This window comes from Micropterus salmoides, unplaced genomic scaffold (genome assembly GCF_014851395.1).
Source record: "Micropterus salmoides isolate LMB-PRFRI ecotype aquatic unplaced genomic scaffold, ASM1485139v1 Ms_hic_scaffold_15, whole genome shotgun sequence".
In the NCBI taxonomy this organism is placed as follows: Eukaryota; Metazoa; Chordata; class Actinopteri; order Centrarchiformes; family Centrarchidae; genus Micropterus; species Micropterus salmoides.
The window spans coordinates 25,561,828-25,587,983 of NW_024040596.1; the positions used below are offsets into that span (position 1 = coordinate 25,561,828).

Genomic DNA, 26,156 nt, shown 5'->3' on the forward strand with positions numbered 1-26,156 from the left:
TACAACTGGCTTATAATGTGAAATTTTATGTTGGCCTTGCTATCGAGCTATATCTTGCTGTTGGCTTATTACTATGAAGACATCTATTGGTTGTAGGCTTACATATAACCTAGGTGCATGAACCTGAACAGTAGCCTACAAAAACTTTGTTTTACTATTGTCATACTACAGTTATACATCTCGCATAGCCACAGACAGATACATTACCTCATCACTATGCATCCTGCAAACAGCTGTATTTAAAGAAAAGAAAATCAGTGTAAGAAACAGGTTTTCTTTCTTTCCCAAACAAACAAATGCATGCACTAGCCAGACCATGATATGTACATGAGGCGGTGGAAACACTACCGCGTCTGTCCACAGGGGCCGCCAGAATCAACACAAATTGAAAGCTCCGTGCTTTAGTTATGGTCATGGCACTAGATTTTCTGCTCTTTGCACATAAAAAAATGAAAAACCTCCCTCCAAGCTGATGCACAATGATTTGTTCCCCCACCACACATACAGACGCTATAATAGCAGCGAGAATTTCCCCAGCCCTGCCAGATCACTCTGCTACTTCAAGCTCAAACCATACTTGCAATTTTACAATAAAGTTATGGGAATTCACAGAAGCATAGTATACAGTAGGAACTAGCCTAATGCTGCATACGCAGCTTTTTTCTGTCCATTGTTCTGCATTTCTGTAGCAATGCTTGGGCATCACAATGCTCTTCGCCTGCCAATAAAGACTGAAACAGAGAGAGAGAGACAGAGAGAGAGACAGAGAGAGAGAGAGAGAGAGAGAGAGAGAGAGAGAGAGAGAGAGGTGGGCTGTGGCTGTACCTCAGTGTTACAGAGTGTCGTCGTGGGAGCGGTTTGCTCTTCCACATCAGACTCCTTCTATCCCTCCGTGCTGGAGGAGCGAGGAGGAACCTCTCCTCTGTTTTTCCCCTGTGCGGACACACGGATAATACCACACCACGGCTGGGAAGATGGTTTTTCTGCGGCATATGGTTACCCTTTATACTCTGAGCGTCTTTAGCGGAGCATCCGCCGCCACTCACTGTGAGTACTTCCACATAAGCTCACCTGTAAGCTCCTCTCCTCTCCAGTCTGATAAGTGAAAGCTGACGGCGGGGCTGGTTGGGAGAATCAGACAGAAGCTGCTCAAACCAGCCAAGTTTTCACGCCTGGCTGGTACCTGTGTGCTCCTATTGTTGCAGACGGACTCCGGGGCATCGTGACTATTAAAGCTGTGCTGTTGTTGGTCATTTCAAGTCCACTTTGAAGAGTAGGCTACTTAGACGGTTTCCTTTGTGTCAGGATCATGCAGATGAACAAGTTGTAGGCATTACCTCGGCTGTGTTTCCTCACCTCTCTGTGTGCAATGAAGGTCAAGCAAACAGGTTCATTTATTTTCATTCACAAGTCAAACGCAGACCGGGCTGCAAAAGCCTGCTGTGCTCACTCTGCATCCCGCGGTTACTCGGTACACCCCGGGTTATTTAGCACACAGAGCCTTCATGTGATATTTTAAGAGTCGGTCTTTGGACATGTTTTGCTGATGTGCGTTGGTGAACAGAAACTGCTGACTGGCCACAGCTGTACTGTACAGCTGTATACGGCTGCTGTTATCGGTCGACTCCTATGTGAAAACACTATACACTGACACAGCCTGCAGAAGCTTCCACTAAAGACAGATTGCTTTTCCCCCAGGGGCTTTTCATTTTTAAATTGAAGCTGTACAGGTTTGGCTTTGTATTTAATTGCTTGAGTGGTTCCAATAACATGTGGAACAATTTTGAAAAAACATCAATCATTTAAGTCATTTTTCAAGCAAAAATGACTAAATGTAATATTTATTCTGCTTCTATAATGTGAAAGCTTCTACTTTCCTTGGTCTCTATAGAAAACTGCATATCAATGGGTTTTGAATAGTGTTTGTTGGACAAAACAACCATTTTACAGTCAAAATTGCTTGTTGTTTTTTTTAACCATTATTAAATATTTCAAAGACAAAATGATTACTGAAGGAAATAATCAGCAGAATAAAATAATCGTTGAAACACTATTATCTTCTTTAGGAGAATCTGTGCATATCGTGCACTTGTAGGCCGATATGTTTGTTGAACCTATTGTCTTAATTTATCTTTAAGCCATGTTGCAGTAGACCTAATTCACTTAGAAATATGCAGTGGGAACAATGAGCGGAGCTAACAGGTTAAAACTCTTCATACCTGAACTAAAGACAAACCCTGCAGGCCTAGATTGCTGTTAATACAAAAAAAAAGTGCTTTCTTTCACACATAGCAACTTTACACTTTGCCACACAACTAGCTGACATGTGTTTAATATTTAGTCACATATGGAACATATGGTTTCATATGGTTAAAGTGTTAGTTTCACAACAATCTACAGGAAACATGTCTCCATTTCCATTTGCTCTATTTACCACACACTATTATATATGTGTTGCCAAAGCATAGTATCACCCGGCGGCCCTGGTCTTCAAATGTCGCTTTACCGATTCAGTCTAACATGCTGATATTCAGGCTAAAATAATCCTGTTAATTCTCATCCAGCTAATTTGGTTCTTTGAAAGCAGTCGAAGGATTGATTTGTTAATTCTGTGTGAATTGATCCTAAGTAACTGTGCATTTATTATGAAATAAAGGCAAAATGAGTAGAGAGTAGAGAGGGTTGAAACCATGATCAGCATCCATATAATTGGCTGATCATGTGGTTGTGCTTACATGAGGTAGGTGTGTCAGGAACCCTCCCAGCATGCACTTGGGCAACACATTCATTCATAAGTGTAATTTCATGTGTTCCTTCATTTTATTTCAACATTTTAGTTGAGTTCATGTCTTTTGCTCAGTATCTGAAATCTCAAACTTCATTTTGATTGGTTCTTTTTTAATGTACAAACTTTTACTTTGTTGTTTATTTGAGCATGTATAAGTCAACTATATATTCAAATTTATTAATTAAGATAAACCCCTTAAGATGCACCATCTTGTTTTTCGAGGGGGTCCTAACATATATCACAATCACAACAACAGAGCAGTGACAAGAAATACTTTGTCAATTTGTTAATGTACAGAAAGACAGCAGACACACATACACACACACACACACACACACACACACACACACACCACCACCACAACAACAACAAATACAAAACAAACAAAAAAGAGTTAGTTAACTCGTCATTATGACATAAAAACAGTTTATAATGATTTAACAATAACCTGCATTTAGTATTTTAAAATCATTATTATATCGACATTATTTCATTTTTAATCTATGAAAGCCATTTGTATTTGAAAATTTCTTCACGTAAAAAATCTTGGCCATGATCCTGCTAAACCTGCACGTTTGCAGGTTTGGGCTTAAGGACATGTTGTTCTGACAAAAGGTCCAGAAATCGTCATCATTCTAATCTGGACAGCTCTGTTATCTACATACAAAGAACAGGAAAAGTTGGAAATATTCTAACATTATAAATTAGTATGTTTTGCTCCTGCTTCTTTTCTGGATATTTTAATCTGGTTTCCCACATGTCCCTGGAACTGGTACTGGTACTGGTACTTTACCTAGAAGAAAACTGTGGCACACTGTAAGTTATGTGTTTTAACATAAAATTAAGATTATTGTTTTAATAAAGAATTGAGGTTGAGTCACCATGGCTGAACAGAAAGATATCCTGACAAACTCAACCCTTTGCTCCACGGGTTACCAGATTTCCGTTAATTTCCCTGTGTATATTCATGCTAATATATCCACTTAAAACAAAATCTAATGGGCAGATTATCATTCTTTCCATTTTGGGGGTTTCTCTGAGTCTTGTTCTAGCATCACTTTTATTAATTTATTCACACAACAATCTATTATCTATCAAAGGATGGTCAAAATCAAGGGCAACTGGACTTGCTTGAAGATGTTTCACCTCTCATCCAGGGGGCTTCTTAATTTCTGCCAAACCAAGTCCAGTTGCCCTTGATATTACCCTTCCTTGGATAACTACGACCTGGATGACTGAGAATCTTCACATACAGTCTAATTTAAAATTATAAGCTAATGATCAGGTTTCAGTTGGCTTGGTGGCACATTCTTGCATACTCCCAAGAGTATAACACTTTTTTTTTGTCATGTCTTGTCATATTAAAAATGTAAAAAGTGATACAGTAATTGAATACATCCGAGGCGTGACATCATTTGATCTTTTTGTTTGTGCTCTCTGAGGACGAGTGTGACACCATGCTTGTGTTGGGGGTTTGGCAGTTAATATTAAGGTGAATAACTGAGCTAAACTGACAGCTGCATTACTCATTTATGACAGTCCTGTGGTTCTCAAATGTGTGCAATGATCAGGTCTGACATGATGTGCTGATGTGAAATGGTGAGATGCTCCTGGAGGTCAAAGAGCTGCTCTCGTATTTAAAACTGGGAAAATAAAAGGAGGGGGGCAGAGATGTGTCATGGCGGGTTTGGTTGGCCTTTGTCAGATGGCAGCTACTTCCTCTCAGAAAGCTTTTTGCACTTTGGCTTTACAAAGAGACAATAACAAGTACGTCATTGGATACATCAGCATTCGATCTGTCATTTTTCAGCTGGAGTTAATTGATACTGTATGGGTTGACCTTTACAGTACTTTCCAAGTAACTGGAAATCGAGGAGCTATTCACAAATGTCTTTAAACAATGTTTGCCTTAATCAATTATTATATTAACACAGTACAATACTACTTGTTCACTATTGGAAAGTTGTCTTAAAAACATCAACCCGCAAGGTGGTGTCCAGCAATTATGTCAGTAAAAGTAAAAGTGAGAAAATTGATTATACAGCGGCTATCTTTTAAAATACATTGAGTTTTGGATTCAGTTCCGTGCAGAATTCCCCTGCTGGTTCTTAAGATTTTTTAATTACTTTACTGGCAGCCCCTGCCAGGATGCTGAATTGTAATTGTTTTTTACTAGTGCCTTGTCCAGAATATTCTGGCCTAACACCAAAGCCATGTGCATTGCTGCAATACTGAGTAAGATGTAAGGGATTACAATTAGAAATTCATTAATTACATTAGTTACTTAACCAAGTGAAGCTCCCTTACTCAGACATTTTTGAGGTCAGCTTCTTTGCTGTCATGTCAGGAGTTGATGGGAGGGTTGGTATCCAACACAGTCTCATTCCCAACGTGTCCAGTATGGGCTCTTGGTCAAGATCTTGGCGTCGCTTTTAAACACACTGGATACCACTTTAGAGCAGATTTTTTTGCACGTGAAGGGCTCTGTGGTAAGCAATAATAAATATGCAATGTGCGGTTATACATATAACACACATGGTTAACGTTGTAAAACTGTTTCAGTTTGGATAGGTTAAGGGAAAGATCATAGTTTGGGTTAAAATGAGTATGTTAGTTAAGTGAAGTTACCCTGGTTAAGTTACGTATGTCACATAAATTATACACATTATGTAGCTTACATACTAGAGGTACTGTATTTGTATTCAGACAGACATTTGAATGTTGGTGTGGTTTAGGAATTTGTATTTTCTAACCCAATATTCATTGGAAATGCAATTGTTTTGCCTTCAACACACCGAATTGATTATGATAATATATACTTTTTTCTCTCTCTCTTTTTTATTATTTTTTACTAAACTAAGTTTTGCGAGATGTCTGGACCCGACCACCACCATACATACGCTACAGAAACAAAATAATTGACACTTAAATGGCAGAATAAATCTTCACCGAAGCAGACAACACAACGATGTATAAACTGAATAAACTCCACATTGACTGCACATATCAAAACAAAGAGAGCTGCACAGTTTTCACACGCCGCGTAACACGCTCACAATGCTAGATTGCTTGGTAACAATGGTTGTATCTAGCTGTCTGAACGTGATTGCTTGGGTCTTGTGCACATCAACGTCCTAAACAATCTGCTCTTGGTTCAACCTCTTTGCTTAGCCTCTTTGTCCCAATATAACAAGTCCACCACTGTGTCTCCCACTGCGCTCCTCAAAGTTTCAGTAATGTATAATGAATTATGTCTTCAGATTTGGGTACATCCCTGTTACGTATCTTAAGTCCATGCTGACTATTGGTTTCACACAGGAAATGAACACCGGTGTCCTGGTGAAAGTCTGGTGTTTTTATGATCCACAAAGGCATTAAAAAGTTAGGGTTGTGGTGTCAGTTTTGTGTTGGTACATTCTGTGAACAGACAAGTCAGGGACCTTAGCTTAGCTTAGCTTGATGTCGGGGCTGGAGGTCCGCCTAAAAAGGGGAAATATGACTTCCTCTAACTCTTTTGTTGTACTATTTACAGTCTCTTGCCACTAATGGTTTTGTCTTGAGTTGGATGTTTTGTGAACAGAAGATGTGATGTGTGTGTTGGGCAGCTTTGGAGCTATTAGAAGGCAATTTTGAGTGAACTAAGTAGCAGATAGTATTGTGATTAAATGATATCTGTTGGTTAAGGTATTGTAATTACTTACATCATGAGTGATTGATTACAGCAATTTATACAAATATCTTATGGCTGCAACCAATGATTATTTTCCTTAACTCTGATTTTCTCAATTATTTGATAAATAATTTGGTCTATGTCAAGTTCATCAAAACAGTACAATTTCCCAGAGCCTAAGATGAAATTGTTAGTTTTGTCCATCAAAAAGTCCAAACCAAAAATTATTTAGCTGTCTACAGTGTAAAAAAAGAAACATTAACAAATCATCACATTGGAGAAGCTGGAACCAGCAAATGTTTGGCATTTGTATTTGTTAATACTTATTAATTAATTGATTGATTCATTGATTATCAAAAGAGTTGATTGACTAATTGTTTCAATGCTAATCTCTCTAGATATTTTATTAGATAAATTTAGCACGTTACATATTTATCAACACAGGGGTGATTGCCATATCCTCTATGGAATTGCTGATAACTTTCCCAATCTTATTTTCCGATAGACTGATGTAGCACCATTCATTCGTGTAATCTGCTTCACCTAGCACGTCAACTTTTTGTATGTACCCTACCTAAGCCATGTCATGGGCAAATGTGAAACTTTTTTAAGGGAATGCATCCTGCCATGAGTAGAAACAAGAGTTTTAAAAAGTTTTTTCATACGGCTGGAAAAAGCAAAGGCTTTTATTACCTGATAATATGACACTCTTCACCACAGGGTCTGTGGGAGGAATATTGCTATACCCTGTCAGTGATTCCCTCGCAGCAGGTGGAGGCCGCGGCATCAGGCATCCATCTTTTATGAGCTAGAATCTGTTTCCGGTGTGGCAAAGCACCACACACATATATTTACTTAAAATGTCATGCTTCAAGTTAGCTCAGCGAGCTGATACTTCACAACTAATTATTTCCCATCTGAAGCACCTGGAACATGCTCGAGCAGAGTTGGCATTCAGCATCACAGCAGAAGTGACGTTGTGTGTGTGTGATGGAAAGATGCAGCTGCACATTCACTCGGCTAATGAATGTGAAGCAGGCACTCAAGGAACACCTACTGCTATACATATTCAAGGCCTGATGAATTTATCAGAGGGTAAATGAGGCAGAACACTGCTGTGTGACAGCACAGGCACTTTTCCTCATGTTTAAACATATAATACATTTCTTCTTAGAGACAAAACTAACTGGAAGGCATGTGCAGTTTAAACACCTAGATACATAGGCTTTACATTGTGATATAATTTTCATTACATGATATATGATGCTTTATGACAGTATGTACAGAAATAGTACATGATTATGTCCCGAGGATTATTGTCCTCATCATCCTGATCCCACTGTGAATGTAAACTGTTGGCACAAAATGCCAATTATTAGTTTTGATTTTATTTTGTTATGTCATATTTTGTTTTGTCTTTACAGTAAATACAACAAATTGTATTCTAATCTGAACAAAAAGATATACTCTCAAAATGAACCCCACTGAAATTAACTGAAATGAAACTGCAGCATTTTTATACAAACATTATCATAAATCATTATTAAACTTGTTTTGTTTATTATGAATTTTCTAGACATTGTGACTTCTTTTAATCTCGCTCAGTCAGTTGAGGCTCCCAGTCACTTCTTTACAAACAAAATAAATGAAATCAAACTCCAGGCACTCACACTGTGAACCCTCTCCATCATATTGAGGCTCTTTCACTGTGTACAAAGGGACACAACTGCCAAACTAAAGCCATCATCAAGTATCTTAGATGTTGCACCTGCCAGATTTCTGAAGGAGGTTTTAATAGTGTTGGTCCCACTATTTTTTTTACTGTAAATTGTTAAATAATGCACTTTTCATAACTTTATAACAAAAGTTTTTTCTTAATCATTGCACACTATTTTATCTGTCTGTTTCATTATTATTGTTTTTTTTTCTGATGTTATTGTTGGGTATTTTATTCCATTTTATTTTTGTATTATTTCTAATTGTCTGATTTTGTTTGTCTGATTGCCTCCTCCTGTAAAGCACTTTGTAACTGTATAAATTAGTTCTTCTTCTTCCTCTATTAGTGCAATTGCTATGTTCCTGTAATATTTTGTTTGGTTCTGGATAGATAACTGGGTCTACTTCATGTGAAATATCCACAAGATTATATTTCTATCATGATCAATCTACATCAGTCTGACTTGATTTTCAAAGCTGAAGTTGAATAAAGAGCACTACTACAGAGGACTGTGTTTATTCGGTTAAATTGAGTAAATACAGCATTTCAGAGCTCTCTGCATGATCTCTGACTGACTGCAGAGGCATGAAATGAAGAGACTTTTACAGTTTTTATTTTATCTTGGCCCAAGCATTTTCTTTCTGATGCATTGCTGTTTAATTATTTGGCTGCATGGAGTGGAGACGATACACAGACAGACGCTGCTGTCTTCACGCTGTTGTTTCAGGTTTTCAACCCAATATTTGAGTGAAATGTTGCTTGTAAAGTAATTTACTCTACTGCTACACTACAATCAGTGTGGCATCACGGCATATGTCATTTTATAACACGTAATCAATATACTATATATTTTCATATGTTACCTTTTCAGGAAAATGCTTTTAGAATTATTTTATTGAATAAAATAACCAGACACGAATGTCTTTTTAGCTAAATTAAATACCTGAAAAATCTGTAACGGTCTAGTTCATCTATAAAAATTAAAGGGACATATACCACATTGTGGCAACATCTTTGACAGTAGACTCATTTATATCATGTCACAATATTTATTATTTAATCACCCACCCTTATTGGACCAGAAGCAGCAATGCCATGCGGTATATGTGATTTTACTGTCTTAAGCTAATGTTACAAGGAAGCTTTTATACTACTGTACTCTTCAGATTCAGTGTACCAGAGCAAAATGCTGTTTGATTGTAATGAGTAAGAAGAAAATACATTAGATACATGATATAAGACTATTTAGAGAAAAAATTTGTCCGGTCCCTCAGGACCAGAAAAAATCTATTGTGATAAATGTGGCGCCAGTGGAGGCCTTTCCATTTCCAGCTGTATTGGTCACACACTTATGCTGCACCAATTCCTAATCTATAGTGCAATGAATATGCTTCAAATAGCTGTAGAGTCTGTAACTTTCATCCTCTATTTATTTTCAGTATTACTGGCAGAGGGTTTGAAAGGATTATCAACACCCACTTTCTATCGACTGTGCCAATAAGACTGATGCAATAATCAGCAAGGGACGGTTACAGTGATGAAAAATGAGACAAAAAAAAGATTGTTTTCAACATGCACTCTCAAAAATGGAAAAATTAGGTGTTAAATTAAAAGGACAGAAACAGCTATGGCCTGCTCACACGTGCCTAGCCATATTTCATGTTCTGTATAGCACTGTTTATTATATTATCTAATTACAAGTGTGATTATCTGTGAATCAGACACAGGCCTGCATGTTCACACGCTATGATTTGATATTGATTTTGGAGTATTCACAGGGAACTGGAATAAACACTTATTATCTGGATGTGCTGGTTCACAGTATCAACATGCAGAGTGGAAGAAAAAGGAAGCTTTCTGGACTAAGATGCAGAAAACAGTCACATTTCACATATGTACAGCAGTGTCGCCAATCAAAGTATTACATTGCAATACAAAAAAACAGCAGGTTGTCTACAGTGGTCTAGATTACAGTGGTCTAGATACTAAGAGATATAAATGTATTTTTTGGTTCAGTATATCTTCTGTTCACTATTTAGACACTGGCCGTCAGGAAATGACCCTTAACAACATGTTATAATTTAGAGGACTTTATAGTTAACTAGGGATGCACCGAATGTTCGGCCACCGAAATTAATCGGCCGAAAATATCAAAAAAGCACTTTCAGTGTTCGGCCTAATAAGTCAAAATTTTCCGAACAATTATGTTGACATCTCTGCAGTGTGGAAGCATTTTAAAGTGTCAGAAATTGCCGTTTGCAGACACTGTTCTGCTGAATTGTCTCCTAGCACATCAACTTCATCTGTGGCTGACTTCTTAGAAAAGGCCACAAACGGTCTGACCCGCTTTGAGTGTTTCCGTCACTCTTTTATGAGAAGTCGATTAAGCTAGCCTTCTAAATTTGGAGTGCACACGTATTCAGGCCTTTATGGTAAATCCACTGAAACGGACCAGTGCGAGCTGACAGGCAGGTTAGCGACTTTATCCTGTCAGTTTCTTCTGTCTTTGCAAAGACAAGTGTTGCAGTATGAGAGTCCTACCTGAAGAGAGGCTGTGAAGTCTTCATGTTGCGCGATACAAGAATCACATACAACATTATTTATCAAATTGTGTCGAACTTACACATGTGGATACACATATGACAACGTCCGGTTTTCAAAATAAGGTGTCTAAACAGGATGGAAATTAATTAATTAATTTCCAATTAATTTAATTAATTGGATGATATTCACAGAAAGTATAAAACATATTACATGTGTCCATTAAAAGAAAATTGACACATATAATTTACTTTACTGGACCCTCTCAGGCCTCGGACCCACCCAACATAGTCTCTCCATGTCCTGTGGGAAACAAAAAAAAGCACATTTTGACTATTTAATTAATTAATTAATGCAATGGAAAAAAAAAAACGGAAAAATAAAAGGCAAAAATGTGAATGTACTTGTTCGGTATTCGGAAATTTTTTTCATTATATTCAGTTTCGGCTTCGGCCAGGAATTTTCATTTCGGTACATCCCTAGAAGTAACCAGCAGTGTATATTGAATGCAAATTGTGCAAATTGAGTGCTGTTGTGGTTTATTCAGCCCTTCTTCAGCCTGTTGCAGCAGCTTTGAAGTAATAATTATCTCAAAACAGACGGAAGGCAGCACAGTGACACAGGCAGCATATCTATAAATGTGTCTTGAGTTACTGCACATGCACCACCACCCTCACATACATAATTATATGTAAAACTATAAGACCAAAACACCCTGAACCTCCATTTATCGCTGCTACGGGAAAGCCTCTTCCTTTTAAAAATCTGCACTCCATGTGACCCACTCTGTCCAAAGATGTTTTCCTCTTGTCTCAGCAAAGTCTGACTACTAAATCAATATAGTTTGTTTTTACTCGAAAGTAAATTGAGCCTTTATTGATATATTTGTGCCCTAATGATACCGAGAAGATGCGATTTCAATTAAGTCTCATTTTAGTTTGGGGCCATTTTAAAGCAAACTGCCCACTTTTGGACAGAAGCCAACAATCAAATCAAATGCAACAAACACAATTAAAGACAGACATTATTATGATGTAATTACTAAGCTGTTCCATCCCCTAATCTTACCCTATTACTTAATCCCAACCCAAATATCATAAATACATCATTAATGTTATTACCAATATATTAGCAACTCATAAGCCTAACTAACTTTGTAATTAACACAGCAGTACACATTATTACGCCCTTGTTAACAAGACATTATCTATTATTACCCTGTCTTATAAAGTCGTTATAAAATGCTCACGGCAATCCTACAGAAAATTAACACAAACGCTCTTTCACTTCATTCCTGAATGAGGGTTGAATAATTAATGTTTGACAGATGAGATGTGTATAATTACTGACACTATCGATAGCCCAGTAAAACATCCTGCAGGCTGCCTGTAAATGCTTACAGGTCCCTTTAGATTATATGCAGTGTTCAGAGAAATGAAGTGCTACAGTAAACTAGGCCGTGTTTCTCAATCATTTGTATTGATGTGTGCTTCCTTGAATTCAGCCAGCATATGGGACTAATTGTCAACCGATACCTCAGCTCTACTCAGGCTATCTCTGGGCAGAGGTCATTGAGCCCCAAAGCCTGTTAGTCCATGCAAGGTATCATATGAAACTTCATCAATACCACACAGAGGTCTGAGGTCGCTCTGTTACCAGATACTATCGCTTTACCCTTTGATATTATTGACTCTGTGGTCTGTGTTTGCTCTTCTGGGGTTTATCGCTGCTTTAAAGGTGCTTGGTTTTAAGCATTTCATTGCCCCAGCAGAAACAAAAAGAAATATACAGATACGGTTTGACATATGTTTTTTATGTTGTGACAGGATAAAACCAAACAATTAGCATATTATTGTATATATTTTTGATCAATAACAGTGAAGTAATGGTTTAAACCACTCCAGAAGTCATCGCAAAACAATGTCTTGCGTTTTGCCTATAGACTTTGTTCTGTGTTGCCAACACATTAGTCAAAATAATCACTCAGAGAACATTAATAGCTGACAACTTTGATAAACCGCTTAACTCATTCATCAAGTTAAAAATACAAACAGTCTCTTTCATGACTTTTAGATTTAAGGTTTTGCGGGGTTTTTTGGACTGTGTGTCAGAAAATTTGAAGCCATTTGAAAACATAAGCTGTGGCAACTTGTAACAAGCATTTGACATTTTACAGACCAATGATTTAACCCATATTGCTGCTTTTCAGATTTTGTTTAATGCTAGTTTGAATGCCTTTTTATACCCATTACTCAGTTTTTATCCTTATTCTTTATATCCAGTTTTGCAGCTTTTCTAAATGTTGGATTTTATTTTGCTTTTTGTTTGCAGTCATGCAAAATAGGATGACTTGCTCTTATTGGACCACCATGTATACATGAATGAATGAATGATTATTCTGCTAATTCTGCTAAAAAACGTTAAAGGGAGGAAACATAATTTGCAGCTATAGTTGTGGAACATAATCTGACTATTGATAAGCTATGAAAAGCTACACAGACACACAGAGAGACTGCTTTTTCAGCTCTTCAGTGATCGAGAAATCTACGACAAACACGTAGGCTTTTAGAGATCCATTCTAGTTATTAAGGATTTCAATTTCATTTTCTTAGGCTTTACTATATATATATATATATATATATGAAACAAGAATGTGTGCTGGAAAAGTAGAGGCCATCTATCTAGACAGATGGATGGATGAATGGATACTCCATTTCAATAACTATATAAATATATGCACACAAAAAGACTAATACATCTATTCATACATTGTCAGGAAAATGTAGTGACAGTGTTATATTATTGTACTACTACTACTAATATATAGGCATTCATGTTTAAACAGCATTTCAATGTTGTATTTTGTCAAATATAATTTTGATTATTTTCCTGTACATAGTGACTACAATTAATCAAATTGCCTCGTGTTTTTTTTAGCTCATATATTTTGTATATAAAATCTTAATCTACAAAGTAACCTTCAAAGACTTCAGCTGTCAACTAAATGTAGTGAAGTAAAAGTAAATTTTCCTCCAAAATGTGGTGGATTAAAATTATGAAGTTGCATAAGATGGAAAAACTAAAATAAAGTACACATACCTTAGATATCAACATGTAAATCACTTACTCAGATTAATTGGCATAAGTCAAATATCTGTCCATTATCATTGCTACTGCTCACCTCTGTGAAAAAGTGACTTCATTGTTTTGTGTCAAGCTGCGGAGACCTGTTGATGTCACAGTTGTTCGGTTTGGGAGCTCATTAAATTGGCTGTCTCTTTGAGCTATGTATGTGAGTTGCACTCTGAATTTGCAGCTGTAACTTTAATCACATGGGTTTGATGTAACGTAAAGGGGCTACCAGAGGATCAGCTCAGATTGAGAAGCCTGCTGCACTCTGCTCTACCCTTTGCCTATCTCCCTTGCCTGTTATATTTTTAGAAAATCCCTTTAGCATTTTTTTTTTTTCAAATTCAACTGTTTGTGCATTTCCTGAGACCATATATACAAGAGGAAACTCAGGATTACTCATATCTGGTGAGCCATGTTTATTTGATTTGGGCTCGTAGTTGTCTTCAGGTGCGATTATGTCTCTGCAACTAGAGCTTCAAATATTCAGCCCATGTGTGCTACGCAGCGCACTTTGTTGTGATAATTGAGTTTGACTGAAACAGCATCTGTTTTGTGCACTCAAGTTAAGGAAGGCTTGCCAATGAGTAGAGGAGACCGTTGGAAAAAGGGCTATATTTACAGTATGGCTGAGTCACTATCAAACAATGAATCTAATGTATGTAGCTAACAAAGAAGAGGATGAGTGGGTAGTTTTAAAGAACTCATGTTCTCCTGGCTTAAAGTGAACCCTATAGCCAAACAGTATTTCTTTTTGACTTCCAGACGTCTGATGTCATTCAAAAGGTTATTTGTCACACACTGTCATTCCATATGACATGACTTTAGATTTAATGATGAACAGCTGACGGGACCAAATGCAGAGTGAAAGCTCATTCTGAATCTGTTTGCAGTCATTCATTTGGAATGAATGGCTAAGAAGAGGGCGTCTTTTATTTTAAAAATGATATTACATGGTAAAGGGTATCGGAAAACAGCATTACAGGATAATGCCGGCAATATTCTATGTTTTTCTTATTGTCAAGAAATCCAATGAATAGATGAAAACCAACGAAACATATCAATAGTAACCACTTGTTTCAGTCGGACATCAGGTCAAGTTTGACCCAAATAAATTTGCAGCTTGGATTCAGTGTGCAGGCTCTCTTTTTCATCTATTATTTTTTATCTCTGGTGTGCTTCAAACCCAAGAGCGTCAACATGACACTTCTGTGCTGGCCTTCTGTTGGTCTCTACAGAAAACATCATCCTAGCAAACTGAAACTGAAAGCTCTTGCTCTATAGCAGTTGATGTACTTGTGATTTCAAGAGAGATTAAGTGTTCCCTCTTGGCTGGCAGATGTGCGCATGTGTTTATGTGTATGTGTTCAGATGCACGTCGTCTGGGTTCATTTGGCTATAAGATTCAAGCCCCTGAGCCTTGCATAGAGATCGTGACTCAGCTTCAGAGGATTTTCACTCATCCCACAGGCCAAGGAGCAGCTTTGCAGACAAATCATCCTCCATCCATAAGTCTTCCTGACTGACAGCCGGGCATTTGGCTCAAGACCAAATCTGTAAACAACAACAGGGTCTGTAAGATGCACATTTTGAACATGGAGAAACCTTCTCTGCACCTGCACATCTCACATCTGTCAATTTGAGAATGCGTGTTATACCATCAAAGTTTTGTTGGTTTGTTTCACCTTCACCTGAGATGTCAAGGTCTCGTTGAATATGGTGGTGTAAAGGGTGGATTGACTGAAGGAGCAAAGCATTTGCCCGGGTTTTGAGGTGTAACCTCACATCCGAGAAGTTTTGTCAGCTCCTCAACCAGAGATGCATTGTGCCAGAAAGGATGGATGGATGCTGATTGAAAGAAAAGATGGGAAGAGTGAGAGGGATCAAAAGAAGGATCTGGGAGACTTTTGACAGATTAAGAGTGCTGTGCTTGCATAATAAGCCCAGTTCCACTAGTGGCGTGTTAAGATTGCATGCCACTGTTCTCATTCCCCCAATGAACATGAGCAACTGCAGCTCAGCCATAATTTGAGTCTTGGACAAAACAGCTTGATCCACTTTAGTCACACTTGAAATCAGGATTAGAGAAATCTCTTGGCAAGCGATCTGAAAGCAGTCAAATCAGGTCAGTCGAGATTCGGTGGGACGCCCAAAAGCAGAACGAGCTCATGCTGTCAGTTCTGCTGTGCTCTTGTCTACCAGATGGATGGCCAATTGCCACTCCAGATGTGCTCAGAATCCATCTGAACTCGAAGTAGAAAGGCATCCAGAAACAAAAAGCCTCTCGCACTCAGAGGGGTGAACTGCACGCTGATGGAGAGAGTACAGGGATAATTGTAATCAGGCTGGTGCCAGTTTTCATTACGTTCTCAGATACAGGCCTTAATGCAGCTCTGCACTCAAGGAAAGCCAAACAGCGGAGAAGCTGTTGTTGTACGACTCGCTGCTCTTATTGTGGCGGGCAGGGTGGATCAGAGGAAGATGAGACTGACAGGTTTAGATCACTGGACTCTTAATCTGTTGCTGCCTGTTGGATGTGATGTAATCTCACACTGTAGGATTAAAAAGAACACACACATACACACATAGGGAGCCATAGTGTTTTCTGTGCTATTTTCAAGGGTCACGGCATGGGTTAATAGACAGTTTAAGGTGTCTGAGAACTGGATAAGTGAGCCAGACCAGTTATTTTCCCCAGCTCTTTCTTTAAAACTCTACCACTGACAGGTAAAGATGCACTTTGAACCAACATGTTTAACTACTCAAGGATGCATTTTCTATTCTGTCAGCTGAATAAATCCAAGTATGGCAAGCAGTGAAACCCCTTTAGAACCATTCTTCAAATAGCCATATTTACATGTGACATCAACAAATGTGGTGAATTTAATGGTCTCTGAATTATGAATGTTTTCTCTTTGTTGTCTTCCTCAGATAATTGCAATGGTCCTCTGATATCCACGTTACCCCATTCATCCTTTCAGAGCTCCTCTCAGTCCACAATCAGTTATGCTGCTTACAACGCCAAGCTCAACAGAAGAGATGGTGAGTACAAAAGAGGATATTCTTGCATGGATTCAATATTTATACATGCTTCAGATATGCACACTCCCCCCCCCCTGCTCTATCATTACCAGTGGAGCTAAACTGTAGAAGTTGCAGACCATAAAATGCTCATATGAAGCGTTTTTGTAATTGGTCGTATAGGTTGTTTTTGAAGGCAATAACAAATGGGCTATGAAGTAAAAGGACTTGCTGCATTTACCACATGTTGCAATTCAAAGAGATGCTGTTTCATTATTTCAAAGAGATGAAAAAGAGATGTATACTGGTAGAATAAAATAACATAAGTTAATTCAAACTAAATTCATAGAAGAACACAATACAAATACAGTGACTGGCAAAGAAAGTTACTAAATCTTTGTATTAAAATGACAAAAATTCACTACATTATAGCAGGGCCATAAGCAGATCCGGGTCTGTTGTCACATGGGCACTGGCCCGTCTTGGACCCACCCCAGAGCAGCCCAAGAAGTCAACTGGCCATAAGCAAGTCAAACAGCTACAGTGAATATAGAACATGATGGCTAATAAAAGGCAGATGTAAACAAAAAAGATATGTACTGTGGCTATTTAAAATATCAAATCAGTAATAAGGAAAAGGTTTGATTAATTTGATTTTGATTCTTGTGACACAGAAAACTGGCTTGTCATCATCTCTTGCTGAATTAAAATTTAATCTGCAGTAGAGTAAGTAGCATTCAACAACTACAACTCCCATGAGCTTTGGACATACTTCCAAGATGCCATCTAAACCTAATTAGAGCTACAGGTGGTGAATATGAAGATAATCATTTATAGATTGTAGAAGGGGTATGGAAATATTTCTAGCAGGTGCATTAGTGAATGGCTTATAATATTAACAGGCAAACATTTCCCCTTTCAGTCTCCGCAATGACAAATGACACACATTATTGTTGAATACTTTGTGGAGCAGAGGCTTTCAGGAGCTATCAGGATTCTGCTCTCTATAAGATTTCAAGCTAGACTGTACACATTTCATAAAGAATCAGCTGTTTTCCAAGAGAGGACCTCCACTGGTGCGGCTGGAGTGTAACTTCACCTTGAAGCCTTTCATATGCAAACACTCCCCGTGTCCAAATCAGGACTGTTTTTACATTTTTGCAATCTGAGCCCAGTGGCCACTGAACCACAACAATCCAACAATGTTCATCGACAATATCGATGTTTAATGTAATGCATTTCTCTGCCCTCCTTCAGGAGCAGGAGGCTGGTCTCCCATGGTGACTGACCAAGAACCCTGGCTCCAGGTGGACCTCAGGGAGCAGATGGAGGTGACGGCTGTGGCTACGCAGGGACGTTATGACAGCTGGGACTGGGTCAGCAGTTACCTGCTGCTCTACAGTGACACGGGCCGGGCCTGGAAGCAGTACAGACAAGAGGACAGTGTGGGGGTGAGACTTCACACAGATGTTTCACTTTGATGTTTCAGCTTTCTGTGTGACTTACATTGCTGATTTGTTGTTTACTGTTTACTGAATCTAAGAAGAATCAAGTTTTTTTTTCTGCTTGTGAAATAAATTAAACTATTTGGGGCTTATGGAAATGTTCAGATCTAGTTAATGTTCAGATCTATTTAAGGCTTATTCGTGGCTATTTGTGATTAAAGGAATAGGTTAACATTTTGGGAAATGTTTCTTTTTAGATTTAGAAGAATTAATTATCATAGCTTAGCAAAAATACAGGAAGCGAGGTGGTTCTGTTAGCTAAAGTTCACTAATTAACTTTTTTGTTCAATGCATACACACACCAAATTGTGAAAATGACAATTCAATTTCTTGGCTCAAGCTACACAAGCCATTTCCTCCTCCATCTAGTGCCTAATCAACTCCCGGGTCTGGGCACCACATTTAATGCACAGACATAAGAGTGGTAGCTTATTGATCTTCTTGTCTAACTCTCTGCAAGATGTTGAAGTTTTCATTTAGAAATGTAGACAAAAACAAGGAAAGCAAATAATATAAGTAGGCTGTGACATTGGTGTATTCCTACATATGCAACATTTTTGCAGGATTTTTATGGTCAGATCATAAACACTGACAGAAGCCTTCTGTCACATGGGATATCATCTCTTATCTGTTCTCCGTGGTGCCAATCTATTGATGACATTGCAGGTCCGGGTCAGATAGCACATTTTCTCACTTTTTCTGACACATTTCAAGGTGTGGGAAGTGTCTGGTGTCAATGCAATTATTATAGTGCTTTTGTAATGTCACAACTTGTTATGCCAGCCTGTACAAGGACTTAGGGTCTAAGAAAATAGCCTAATGTTGGCACATGTCATTAAGTCTTTATTGCGTTTGCCCCAGTTATGTCAAGGGCTGCTGACAAGATGTTAAATAGTATTTCTGTGAGTTTTTCTGCTTGGCAGTCCAATTAGCAGAGTGTGTAGTTGCCCACTGGCATGTCACTGCTGCAAAGTGGGTCTCTTTACATTGTGTTGAAATGTGTTGCGTGTTGTTTTTAATTATTCATCTTCCTCCATCTTTTTAAAAATGCATTATCTACTGGAATGTAGGAATTAGAGATGAAATAAAACATCACAAGGTTTAATAAGACAGTTCTAGGTTCTATGAGACAGGTCAACTGTCTTTTGAAGCCAAGTCAGAACCCCCCTCCACAAGCCCTGCAAAGATTTTGCAGAAACTATTCACTAATACATTACTACCACTAACACATTAAATGTCTATCAATCCAAGGCTGACAACCAACAAACCCAACATACTAACACACTATTTACTTCTGTTTGAGTAACGTTTACAAAGCCATTTCTAACATGTCAGCATACAAGGAATTTAGGATAGATTTTTGATGTCTTACTTCCAAAAACAACTATTTAACATATTACATATCTTGCAATGTGCAAATGTGAGCAATCAAATTCACAATAAATTGCTTAAACAATGAAATGAAAATGAATAACTCAAACAATATTTCAATTTTTATTATAGAGGGTTGTCTATATATCATATAACAACAAATAGTACTTAAACACTTAAATTATGAGCAGAGGTTTTCATATGTGTAAGCCTCTGATGGGAGTAGTTTAGCAGCAGAACAGTCTGGTGATGACTCAGACTAGATACTGAATGGTGAAGATTTCATGTACCATCTGGCACAACCGTCTTCTGTCTTTTTTATATATTTAACCAGAGGTTTATTTGTTTATGTAAACAGGAACACAGTAACATAGCTCAATATTGAATTAGTGCCAAAAAAAGAAACATACGTGTACAGTCCCCCACAAATAATCTGAAATATTTAAAAACATTTTATTTATGTGTGATTGACCGGTTGAAATATCACGATAAACAGCTCACAGCTTCTTCTACTCACTGTCAGTCCTCATATCATTATGTCTGAGAAGGGAAAGCTGTTGTGCAGCGAGAAGACGAGACATTATGTATAGATATTACCAATATGACCTGCAGCTATCGCCCTTTGTAAGTAACTAATGAGAGAGAGAAAAGAGTGCTGTACTTATTTCAAATTTTTAAATCATGGCATTCAGTGCCGTATCATACGAGTCAAAACAGGAATCATACTCTGAAACTTGGCAAGCATTAAAGCTATGTGTGACTGGTCTTTAAATTTACTGATGTGTATTAAATGCACACTCACACAGACAATTTAACCATCCCCCCTGTTTTTGGTGTTTGTCTGAACTTGGATCTAAAAATATTGCAGGATGAATGGCAGCCAATTAGTCCGCAATCTTTAATGGAACTCACACCCTAGCTGACTAACTACAGCTTTCACCAAGACCTTACTGATACTAACTCACATCCGTCTGGCATTTTAACAAGTGAAACTCAAAGGTAACGGCTGACTGCCAGGAACTGAACTGAGGGGCACTAATGAGAGAGCAGCAGCTGCTGATATGAATGCTAGCTCTCAGCCACTCAGAGCTAATGCCGAGCCAAATTAGCTCCATAGAAAAATTACCTCTGTAAAAAACAGGGCTAAATGTCGACAATCCTGCTGGCATTTCCATCTCCTGTAATGTTTGAAAATGAAATGGTATGGAACAAACAATTACCGATAATTGTGATATTCCCTCCAGTAGTCTGTTAAAATATATGGTGATATATAACATAATATAATATGTATATAATGTTTATTTGATGTTTGTCCTGAGAGTGGCACAAGACAAAGTCAAAAAATCATTTATCCTCTTGAGATTAAATGACATTCTTAATAGATAATTAGATATTTTGAGTGCAAAGCACAGTTTTTGAGATTAGTTTGGGGAAAAGTAAAAAAAAAAAACACTGAAATCAATGGCTTCCATCCTCAGATAAACATTTTATGTACACCATCTATGAACACATCTTTCCCCTGGATCAAAGCGTTGGAAGCCCTGACCCACAGAGATCTTCATCATTAAGCTCCACCACTTGCTATAAAGACACTTAAAAACAAGTAAAAACACTGACAATGGAAATGAAATCGCATATAGTCTTGAAAACAAGAATGCATAATTTCTTCTTCTTGTGCAAACATTGCGATTCCATAGTTTCTTCCTTTGTTCAACTTTGTGTCTTTTTAATGATTCACCTGCCTGTTTTTTCCCTGACCTCAGTAACAGAGCTGACATCATTGTGTGTTCCTGCAAACAGTCGCCTGTCTGTGGGAGTGTTCTGAGCAAAGCCTGTTGTTACACAGTAGAACCATGTGAATCAACAGGATCGCACTACTTTACAAGCTGATAATAGCCTAATTAGTGCAAGCCAGGGGAGAAAATCTGTGAAAATCTGTGGAAACGATGTGACGATGTAGAGATGAAATGGGGACTTTTATCACCTTGTGATGATGTGAAACTGATAAAACTACTGACTTAGAAAAACATACTCTTGAATGTTTGCGCCTGATGGTACCTTTAAAGGTAAACTCTTTAAAAAGGCCCCGGTTTAAAATCCTGCTTTAACCTAATTCCCTGTATAATATTAGCATTCTACCCAATGGTGAATTTACTGGATGCTCTTTGCAAATATTCATAGGTGGGGAAGGGGAATGTATTCTAGCAAGGGGTTCCAGATTACCTTCATTATCCTTGAAAAGCCTTATTTAAAAATCTATTTTTAATGCAGCTGTGAATAAATGTGTGAAACAAATTCTTCTCCTTTAGGGGAAAATTTAAGCATTAATGTGCATGCTTGTTAGCTGTTCAGGTAGATGGGGATCTAATAAGGATTCAAATGTGTTGGATGCTAATTTGTCTTTTATCTGAGTAATTTTCTGCTCCCAATTTAATGTCTTTTAATAACGTAACAACAACACCTCAGATTGGACTTTGATGATTACGCCTATAATTGTGTACAGCCAGATCTCACAGGAAATTCAAACATTAGTATGTTCAGAACACATGTTCTTAAGAGTGCTTTTTCACCAACACAGAGGGGTTTTTGTGGGTGTCAATGTCAGTCTGTTGGTCAGTTGGTTTACCACCAATACCTCAACAACTGTATAATGGATTGCCATGCAGTTTTGTACAGATATTCAAGGTCCCCTGAGGTTAGAAAATATCAAAACCTATAACTTTTTCCAAATATCTGACCAAATATCTGCAAAACTACTTTCACCGGCACTAGTTGGTCAGCACATAGTTTGAGGACCCGCCCACTTACACCATCTGGTCCTGCTGCTTTGTTGGTGTTCACATTCTTGAAAGCCCTTCTGATGTCATGCTGGCAAAGGGTGATAGGTGTGAAAGGTGCACTCACCCATCCATTAACCTCTGCTTCAGCTCTTTTTGCTTGTTGGCTGCTGATGCTCTCAAAGCAAGCATAAAAGTTGTTTAGCTTACTTTTTTTTTTACCTTGCCACATGCTTCTGGGACCTCTCCTGGAATTGTCGTTCCGCTTTTTTCCCGTTGTCACTTTTTGCCTCAGTCATTGTTGGCTGCTGCTTTATAACTGTCCATGTATTCAGACTTTAGCCAAAAGTTGCAGGCTGCAGTGTGTGTTTGTGTCACCTCGGATGGTTCTGGTAATTCATGGTTTCTGGTTGTGACTACTAACTGTAGTTACAGTCAGCCTCTGTTCTTACCTGTAGTGGAAATGCAGAATGGGCTGAAAACTGAACCAACTACATAACTCTGAAACAACCACCTTTATATTGGGATATTAATGAGTGAGGCAAATGATGAGGCTGATCAATCAAGGCAAACTATTGGGCATTACTCCCTGCTAGTAGATTGAGCCCACTGGTGTTTATGTCATGCACTGCCACAGACCAGCTCCAGAATCAGCACCATGGACAGCTCATGACAGTTGCCATGCTGATGTTAGCATTTAGCTCAAAGCATCACTGTGCCTAAGAGCAGCCTCACAGGCCTGCTAGCGTGGCTGTAGACTATTGTTTTGTTTTACATGAAAGAGAAACCTCGACAATACCTGAATCTCACCACCCAAAATTTTACTCAATAGTTGTAGTAGACATTTTCATTGACAACAGAACAAAACAGAAATAACTAAGACCCTCTGCTACTAGCTAAGATATTGAAAAATATCTATGGTCTTTTTGATCCTGGTCTGGGGACTTATGGCTCACTGGCAATCAGGGATTGCTGTAGTATTTTCACTCATGGCAAGGTCATGTACTCGTAGCTTTCTCTTTGCTATGTGTTCCCTTGGGCTGTTCAACTGGCCAATGACCTTTTGGAACATACTGTAGCGTCTTCATTGCCAGCAGCAGGATTTATCCCCCAGTGAATTGATTAAAATAAACTTATCTGCCTGTGCTGCATGCAGCACAAAGGAAAACTGACACAAGGGAGCTCATCACTGGAGAGGAAGAGTAAAGAGTCTTAATGAATGGGGAGGGAAACTGTTCCACAGTGACAGAAGCATAAATAGAAATAATGATGTCACTGTTGGGTGAGGACTGTTTATGTGGATAAGGACGGTCCTCTGGACCACTGGACCTCTGGACCTCTGGAAAATCCCCTGCACCCTCAGGTCTTTATATTGAGACTTTACTTCATCTCCCAGCTGGAACACACAGGATGTTCTGTTGCGAGTTTTTCCAAAGAGGAAAAAAAAACAAACGTCATAGCTCAGGACAGCCTCAGTTGTGTTCTTGTAGTGGTATTGCTCTTGAATACTAATGACTCATGCTGGTGTGAGATTTTCATAGCTAATGAACAGTTAGAATGACGGCACTGCAGCCTCAATCAGAGTTCATTTGGTTCATTAGATTTTCCAGACATTCAGTTGGGAATCAAGCGGAAAAATTGGATTAATAAACAGAGCAAAAAAGGAGAGGCAGTTTCACAAGCTAGGTACTAAACATATACCATACACACAGCATATACATTGATTTTGATTCTTAGGCTCTCTCAATTGTGGTTATTGCACCAGAATTTTGTATTTCTGTTCTGGTCATTGCTTTTCACACTGGTTTGGAATAGGCTCAAAGGTGATGTCATGTATTTCAGTGAACCAATCAGTTTGGAACATTTGAATCAGAGTCTATTACACTATTTTGCTTGTTTGCTTGCCAGTGCTTAAGTCTCTGACTGTTTTTGACTAATAAATAATTACTAAAGAGGGTTTTGTAATTGTGAAGAGAGTTTTTTTTCTACAATTTAATGATTTAATGATTGATACTTATCTAGTCATGAATATATTACATGAATGTTATAAAAAAATACTAGGATAGAAACTAGGGTAGGTATTTCAGAAGCATTTGTTATTATATTTGTTGAAATTCATCCTGACAGCAATCAATAAATCAAACGCTCTGATATTTTTTTCCCAGTATCTGTGGCTGTCACAGGACTGTAATAAGCCTAACTGCCTGTCTACTAACCTTCCTGCCCTGTCCACACTCTGCCTGTGTGCATGAAAATGTGTTTTGGGGGAGTGGCTTTGGAGGAAGGCCTGATGGGAGGGGGGCGGATGTTTGTGGTTGGATACTTGCAATATCTAATTGTCTCTCGCTAGTTTCTCCAACGTTACCAATCCTAGGTTTAAGATTTTACATCACATCTTCAGGGGTTTTAAATTACAGCTGTTTTATGCCGCGCAATCAAAAAGTCTTCTATTACACAAAGCCTGAAAATAACAAGGTCACGGCTAGAGTACTGTCTGACAAGCACAGCAGCATGTTTTCATCAGCCTGATTCACAATAAAACACTAATGACTACATTTGATTTTTTTCGCTGAAAGCATTTAGAAAACCATGTCATGAATATGTAGGTTTTGGGGTTTTTTTCAAAGCCAATGTGCTTTTCTTATTTCGTTTGGTCTAAAAGCTGTTTGCAGCTCTGAAGTAATACATTTGTTTTGACCAAATGCGTAAGCCCCGGTGCCATTTGTTAATCCCTCCTGTGCAGACGTGAATTACTGTGCATGTGTAAATAAGCCTGGCTTGTACGTGTGTTAAGATTCAGCCACAAGGCTCCACTCAGCAAATGGCTCATGGGAAAGCTGTAGCATAAATCACCATAACAGCCTTAACAGTCACACTGTTGCCTTGATTATCTACCAAGAAGCAGCATCTTGGTGCACTTAATGATGCTTCTGTTTTGCAGCATTCTAAAAACATCGGAGTGTCATTTATGCTGCTGGTCACTGTGTTTCTGTTGTTGCAGAAAGCTGAATTATTGGCCTTGTCCGACTGTGTTGAACTATTCACAAAAGCCTGGAGCTCCACTGTCAATGATCTATATGTTTGGTTCTTTATAGTACGAGTACTTATTGATTTGATATGTCACCTGCCTAGAATCGGTTATGAAGAAGGTGGTAATCAGTCATTTGAGAGGAGAGGTTGTTTGTCTCCCGTTTCTGTCTCCATCTCTCACTCTTTCTCTGTTTCTCTGTTTATGTCCCCTGGCTTTAGAGGAGGAAGAAGAAGAATGACATCTCACAATTGTACTCAGAGGTTTTTCTTTTTAGCTCTGCTTTAGCTCTGGGAGAAAACACAATACACAAGCCCTTACTTTGCCCCTGGCTTCCTCAGTGGTGATTTTTCCTTCGTCTCACATGGACCTGTTTGAACGGATATTCTCATATTTCTACACCACACGATGATTCTCATCAGTTTACATCAAATAGTATGTTCAAGGATAAGAGGAAGACATTGCCCTTGGGTTCGCCTTGTCAGCACTTTGCTGTTGTCTGTTGTCTATTCAAGGATTTAGATTTTTATTCTGCTTATATTTCAAGTGTTCAGCTAAAACACAGACTTTTCTTCTCCCTGGTGAAAATATTACTGTTCATTTCAGATC

General features: G+C 38.3%; 1 protein-coding gene across 2 annotated transcripts in view; it reads left to right on the forward strand.

The window, feature by feature from the left end:
* The first annotated feature begins 796 nt into the window (after positions 1–796).
* Positions 797–26,156, forward strand: part of cntnap5a (contactin associated protein family member 5a) — a 77,165-nt gene continuing 51,805 nt past the window's right edge. Inside the window, exons 1-3 of one of the 2 annotated variants that reach the window (XM_038721288.1) lie at positions 797–1,047; positions 16,777–16,887; positions 18,124–18,317. In XM_038721288.1, the coding sequence (XP_038577216.1) occupies positions 975–1,047; positions 16,777–16,887; positions 18,124–18,317 (378 nt within the window). In that variant the 5' untranslated portion in view covers positions 797–974. The remainder of the gene's footprint in view (positions 1,048–16,776; positions 16,888–18,123; positions 18,318–26,156) is intronic. The other variant, XM_038721289.1, reaches the window with a different exon arrangement.